Source organism: Vulpes lagopus, chromosome 4 (assembly GCF_018345385.1).
Source record: "Vulpes lagopus strain Blue_001 chromosome 4, ASM1834538v1, whole genome shotgun sequence".
Lineage (NCBI taxonomy): Eukaryota > Metazoa > Chordata > Mammalia > Carnivora > Canidae > Vulpes > Vulpes lagopus.
The window spans coordinates 65,853,666-65,860,284 of NC_054827.1; the positions used below are offsets into that span (position 1 = coordinate 65,853,666).

The window sequence follows — 6,619 nt, forward strand, 5'->3', positions numbered from 1 at the left end:
CAAATCCTCAGAGGCAATACAATTCTCTATTTTAATGAATTCACTTGCACCCCACTGAGAATTAATTGCTTTGGAAGCAACCCAATGGTCTGACATGCTGAGAAGCCCACTGGTAGTTCTTTTTTTCCTAACAAAGAGCCCTAAGGAATTAACCAACCTTCTGACCAGGTATAATGTCTACTTCTATTTTCCTTTCTACCTCTCTCTCTGTCCCCCGTCTTTCTCGCTCTGTCTATACACGTACATGCACAAACACACACACACACACAAGGATTGCATGATCCCTGATGCTGTTGACAAAACTGTAAATATTTTATTGTATAAATACAACTGGAGGATTTTGTGGTATGTAAACCCACAGGTTAACTTTCTACAGTCTTTTCTCTTTGTGAAAAAAATCAACAACAAATTGTTCCTTCTGAGGATGTCTGGGGTGTTAAAGTCTATTACAAGAATAGAATTTGCCATACTTGTGTATAATTAGATGTGCCACCCTGTGACTTCTACATGAGGCTAAAATCTCCAATAAATTAATTCACTTATTCATTAATCCAACAAATATCTATTCAGTAACTATCATATGTCAATATTTGCCCCAAATTAGAAGCTGTAATGGGAAGTTTGCTCCAAGAGGGTAGTACATTGTAGTACACAGAGCTGCTCAGATACACAGGTAACCCAGGTGAAACACAGGAACTAGGGTGTAGACCTCAAGAAACAGAGCCAAGATATTAGTTGAATTCTTTGCAAATACTCCTGAAAATTATCTAACTGTCAAAGTCCCCTAAGTGTCCTAACAAAGCGGATAGATACAGCAGAGCTATTGAAGCAAAGTTAACATATATAAGGCACAAATAACAAATAGGGAGCAGTTGGCGATAGATATAGCTGAAATAGGAGTCTAAGTTATAGCCTTGGTGTTTCATCATAAAATTCACATCTTGATTCTTTACAACTAGGGACAAAAGGATGACATACCAAATTTATTGTTATGGAAGTAGGAAAAACAAAATAGTTTATCATAAATTATATTTTTCTATCATGGAATTCCAAAAGAAATTTATTACATAGCTCTTTACTAAAGAACTTTAAGCAACATAAATGACCGAGTGATTGTTTCACTAAATGAGAAGAAATACCTTTCAGAGACTTCTACTTCCAGTCAAGGTGGAGTAATAGGACCAGACTTATTCTCTTGTCTGAAAAAAAAAATAAAGAGCAAAAAACTATTAGGTTTCATTGGACACCGGGCAACAAAGGATAGCGATCCTTGAAAGACATGAAACAGTTGAAAAGAGCCCCTAGATTGTCATGTTTTACTGCCTGGGAAGAGTTTCCAGCCTGTGGAATGAGGAGAGGGAATTCTGGCAAGATATGCCTGAATTGAGGGAATAGACGTAGGAATCCAGAGAGGCCAAGGTGGCTAGGATAGTCAGGACAAAATAGTGGAGAGACCTGAAGAGAGGGAGAATTAGAAAAAGAAAGAGAAAGAGAGAGAGAGATCTAGAAATCTGAGGACAGTCTCTTGCAAGCCTTCAGGACTTCAGATAACTAAGGATCAGGACACACGCATAAGGACAAGACCTGAGACCAATGAAGGAAAACACCAGAAAGGATAGAGAAACAATCTTCAAGTCTCACACAGGACAAGGTAGAGTGTGTCATTGGAAAAGGTGAAATGAAAACTAGTCATAATTTATAGTCATCAGCTAGAGCATTCTGAATAGGTTTGCTTCAGTAATGGAGCAAACTTAGCCCCAGATTAAATGTCGCTCTAGTCCTGGCTTAAAAAGCTTATAGCAAGAACCAAGAGGATCAAATTGTTTTAGGTAACACGACTACATTTCTAAACAATACTTATAAATATGTATAGGGACACAAAAATACCCCATATCCAGCATGGTAAGATGTTAATGTCTGACATCTGATTAAAAAAAATACCAGGTGAACTGAGTAAATCAGACTTCAAATGCGAAACAAAAGTCATAAGACCCAAAGTAACAATGCTTATGCATTTCAAGTTTATGGCAAGAAATGTAAAGAATACAACAGCATGGAAGTAGGAATATGCATCACAGCTGAAAGCTGGTTCTCAGCAGGGTTTTGTAGAAGCAAGATCCAATTGTCCACCCTGTACAGGAGATAAAGAATGTGTTTGCTTTCTCTGTAGGAACCACCATCATGAGCGTAGGACACCTCACATTCAGGGAGTACAAAATGGGGTGTGACTCTGGACCTCATCTACCCTGCTGTTCACATTTTTGCTATGTGATCAGCTTCAACCTACTGAGGGTCTTGCCAAAACCAGATACAAACCATCAATCTTGATTTTATCAGCAAACCGTATTATTAAGCTTCTTAAAAGACAGACAAATACTCTGAAATTTGAGTCTGACCCCAAATTATAAAGTAATAGCATTAATCAGTACATTTCAACCTGTGTCCACAAATTTCTATCAGGCCAACACATCTCTTTAAATAACTTAGACTATTTCCAGGTCTCCTAGAATGAACTATTTTAGCAAACCAGTCATATAGAGAAGCAGGAAATCACCACTGATAAAGAGGAGACAAATCAACCAATTAAATAAATCTAGAACTAAAACAGATAATATATAATTTTAGACAAGCACATCAAGACAGTTATTCTAATGATCCCATATGTTCAAGAAGCTAGAAGAAAGATTGAGTATGTCAAGTAGTGACACAGAAGATGTAAAAATGACACAAATCAAACTTCTAGAGGTGAAAATTATAAAGCTTAGATTAAAAAAACATGCTGGGTGTCTTTACTGTTAGATATTACATATAAATCTTAATAAACTGAAAGACATAGTAATAAAAATTATTTAAAACTACATACATTGAGAAAAAAGATTGAAAATAATAAATAGATGAAGCAGTTGGGCCTTCATGGACCTTCATCTACATCTCACACCATCTACAAAAATAAAATCCCACAAATAAACCATATATTTAAATGTAAAATATAAAATTATAAAGTTTTTAAAAGTAAACATGAAACATTTTTAGGACCTAGGACTCGATAAGGAATTTTTAGTATTGAAACAAAATATGATGCATGTAACAAAAAAAAGTTGCACTTTATTAAAATTAAAAACTTTTTCTCTGTCAAAGATACTGCCATGAGGGTATTAAGGTAAGATACAGACCTGGAGAAAATATTTGCAAACCATATATGTGACAACATAACTATCTAGGATAAGGAAATCTTTTTTTTTTTTTTTTTTTTTTTTTAAGGGTGGAATTTAATCTTTATTTACAGGACACTGTAAGATAGAAGATTCCACATAGAAATAAGCAACCCACTGAGAGGAGGAGCTTCATACAGTTTGTACAGTTCAGAACTGGTCAAGTATAGTTTCATTGTAAAAAGTGCTACAATAACAAAACACATTTAAAAAGAGTTCTTAGTAGAGAAACAGTAAGACAAACTTCTACCAAACAGTACACAACAAACAACTTTCTGTCTCAGCTGTACAACCTAAAAGTTAAAGGTCCCAGGAGTGCCATCCTGAACTTGGAATGTATAGCCTTCAGAGGTAGTTTCGGGCACAACATTCTGATCTTCCTCTTCCTCTACAGAGAAATACTTCTCAATCAAGTTTAATGAAGCTTTGTACACAGACTCATTTTCATGGTTTTGTAGAGCTTCAATTTTGTCCAAACCCCCACATTCTTCAATCATTATGCTAAGTTTCTCAGTTTCACCTAGTTTCTCAGCAGCCTGAAAGATGTTTGAAATGGCATCTAGAATAACCAGAATAATTTTGGTATCTTTTGCAGTTAAGAGGTTCATCAATGGTTCTATTATGCCACAATGAACGAGGTATACAATTTGTTCAACTGTTCCACCACTTGTATAGTTGGTCACAGCCCATACAGCTTCCTTTTGTGTCTTAAAGTCTGCCTTAGAGAGAACACCAACGAGGAATGGGACTAATCCATGATTCACAACTTGCTGTATCTGGTCCTGGCGACCAGCTGTGATGTTTGACATTGTCCATGTAGCTTCCTTCTGAATATTAGTTTTGGGGTTCGTTAGCAGGCTGGGAAAGACAGCAAGTGCTCCTGCATCTATTACAACCTGAGTCTGTTCATCTGTCCCAGTGACAATATTTCCTATGGCTCTTAGTGCAGGAGTCACAATGGGTAATTCAGTAGCTCCTAGAAGCTTCACAAGTTGGGGCACAACTCCTGTTTTCACAACCATTTCAATCCGTTCATTTGGACCATCAGTAAGGTAGGAAATGGCCCAGCAGGTATCTGCTAATACTTCTGGATCATCATGATGCAGGAGACGAACTAAGGTAGGAAGAATCTGCTCAACAGCATCTAACGGGGGTGCTGGATTCTTGTTGCGACAAAGGTTTGAGAGTGTCCAAGTAAGGTTACGTAAGTAACCACATGCTAAAGATGACATATCAGGAACTGCAAGGAGAGCCAACAGTGGGTCAACTGCACCATACTTGATAACCAAGTCTCGAAAAACTGAACCATCACCTGCAATGTTTCCTAGAGCCCATACAGCTTGTTCACTGATGTGGGCATGGGAAGATGCCAAAAGAGAAATGAATGCTGGGATAGCACCTCCATCGACCACAGCCTTGGTCTGTTCTGATGTCCCAGAAGCAATGTTAGTGAGGGCCCAAGCAGATTCAAACTGAATAGGACTACAATCAGTTCTGCCCAAGAAGGACACAAATTTTGGAATCAAACCAGCCCGGATTATGTTGTCTATGGGGGGCTGTTTTTCCCTAGAAAGTAGTTTCCTAGCAGCTTGAGTAGCCTGGAGCTGGCTTTCCAAATTGTTGCTATTTATGCCTTTGACAATGTCATCAACAGACCAATTTACAGTGCCCTGGTTGTTGCGGTTTTCCTGCAGTGGAGAGGTAGCGTCATCAGGAAATGAGCTTACATTTCTCCTTTTCAGCATCTGGTCATCCTTCTTCGCTTTCCTCAGCTCCACATTAACTTCTATTCGGCGCCGCCTCATTTCCGTACTGTCTTTCCCCTTGTTCTTGAATCTGTTAAGGCGGGCAGCTGGTGAATTAGCATTCTCGTTGGTGGACATGGTTATGAGACAAAGGGAGAAAGCTCCACGGCCGGCTCAGGCTTCCACGGGAGGCGGTGCGGGGCGCGCAGGCTGCGGGTCAGCGGCCCTCAAAACGTCCACCGCGGACCAGCCCAGAGACGGTGTGGCCTGATAAGGAAATCTTTAAACTCAGTTAAAAAAAAGCAATTAGAAAATAGGCCAAAGGGACAAACAGATTTCATTAGTATACAAGATAGCAAATAAGCATATAAAAAATGTTCAACATCACTAACCATTCAGACATTACAAATAAGGACCAAAATAAGATACCACTTCACATGTTTTAAACAGTTTAAAATTAAAAAATAGTGACAGTACCAAATGCTGGTGAGAATGAAGGGGAAAATCACTCATGCATTGCTGATGGGACAGGTAAAATGGTGCAGTCACTCTAAAACATAGTTTGGCAGTTTCTTAAAAACTAAGTATATATTTATCATATGACCCATAAATTGTAATCCTGGGCATTAATGCCATAGAAACGTAGACTAGTGTCCACTCAAAAACCTAACTGATCAGGATAGTAGATTTATTTATAAGGGGACTAAACTGGAAACAAAATGTACTACAATAAGTAAATAGATAAATAGTCTGGTGCATCCACTAAATCATATCTTTTCCGTTCCAAAGACTTTCCCATTATACACTGTGATTCCAGTATTGGGCTGGGGGGAATGTTGATTTCTATAAAAATATGAAATCTTCTTTGAAATTGCCAGTTATCTGATTTGTCTCTAATTTGGGGAAGATATATAGTTTCCATGTTATAAATAGAACAAATGAGAAGAACCACAGAAAGTTGGAAAATATAGAGCCATTGTGGCTAGGAGACCTGTGTTCATTACAAGGCTCTGCTATGAGCTTAGCTAGACAGATTCCTTCATCTTTTCCAGATTCAGAATCCTCACTTAGAAGAAGTAATACGTACAGTTCCTGGAAGGGTTGCTGTGAAAAGTGAAAACAATTTAAAAGGCTTACTATACAAGCACTTAATTAAGATTTTCCCCCCACCCAAACATGGTTTCTTTTTATGGATGCTATGTAGTACATCCTTTAGAGCCTGAAATCAGTCTTAAAAGACTGGGTTAGAATCTAGACTGTTCCTCCTACCAGTTATATGAATCTGGGATATTTAGTTTGATCCTCAACATTTCATCTCTGGAAAAAAATAATTTTACACTACAAATTTTGTATTAAGTTTATCATCAAAAGATATATCACAAGTGTGCTCTACACTCAGAATCTTCAATGTCTTACCCAATCTATTCACTTAGAAATGTGGCAGTTTGGATTAAGACTCAATCTTTGTTGTTTTCAGATTAGAAGCAATAAATCTGTAACATTCCAAACAATGTAAGTAAATGGGAACACTTGAAGTGGCAAATGATTATTTTTTCCCCAATTTAAGATGTACATTTCTTGGATAGAGAAAAGAAAAAATTCTAGTTAGATCTGGATTTCACCTGAACTGGCTCCCAGATTAATACTGTCAATTTGTATTTC

At 37.6% G+C, this 6,619-nt stretch overlaps 1 protein-coding gene across 1 annotated transcript; it reads right to left on the reverse strand.

The window, feature by feature from the left end:
* Nucleotides 1–3,263: 3,263 nt before the first annotated feature.
* LOC121488939 (importin subunit alpha-1) lies at nt 3,264–5,218 on the reverse strand. Its single transcript, XM_041751281.1, has one exon. The coding sequence runs from the start codon at nt 5,093–5,095 to the stop codon at nt 3,506–3,508; it is 1,590 nt and encodes a 529-aa protein (XP_041607215.1). The 5' UTR covers nt 5,096–5,218; the 3' UTR covers nt 3,264–3,505.
* Between the last annotated feature and the right edge of the window lie 1,401 nt (nt 5,219–6,619).

What these genes read in the sequence shown, in the direction of transcription:
- LOC121488939 (XM_041751281.1), bottom strand. Translation starts at nt 5,095, where the DNA reads ATGTCCACCAACGAGAATGCTAATTCACCAGCTGCCCGCCTTAACAGA.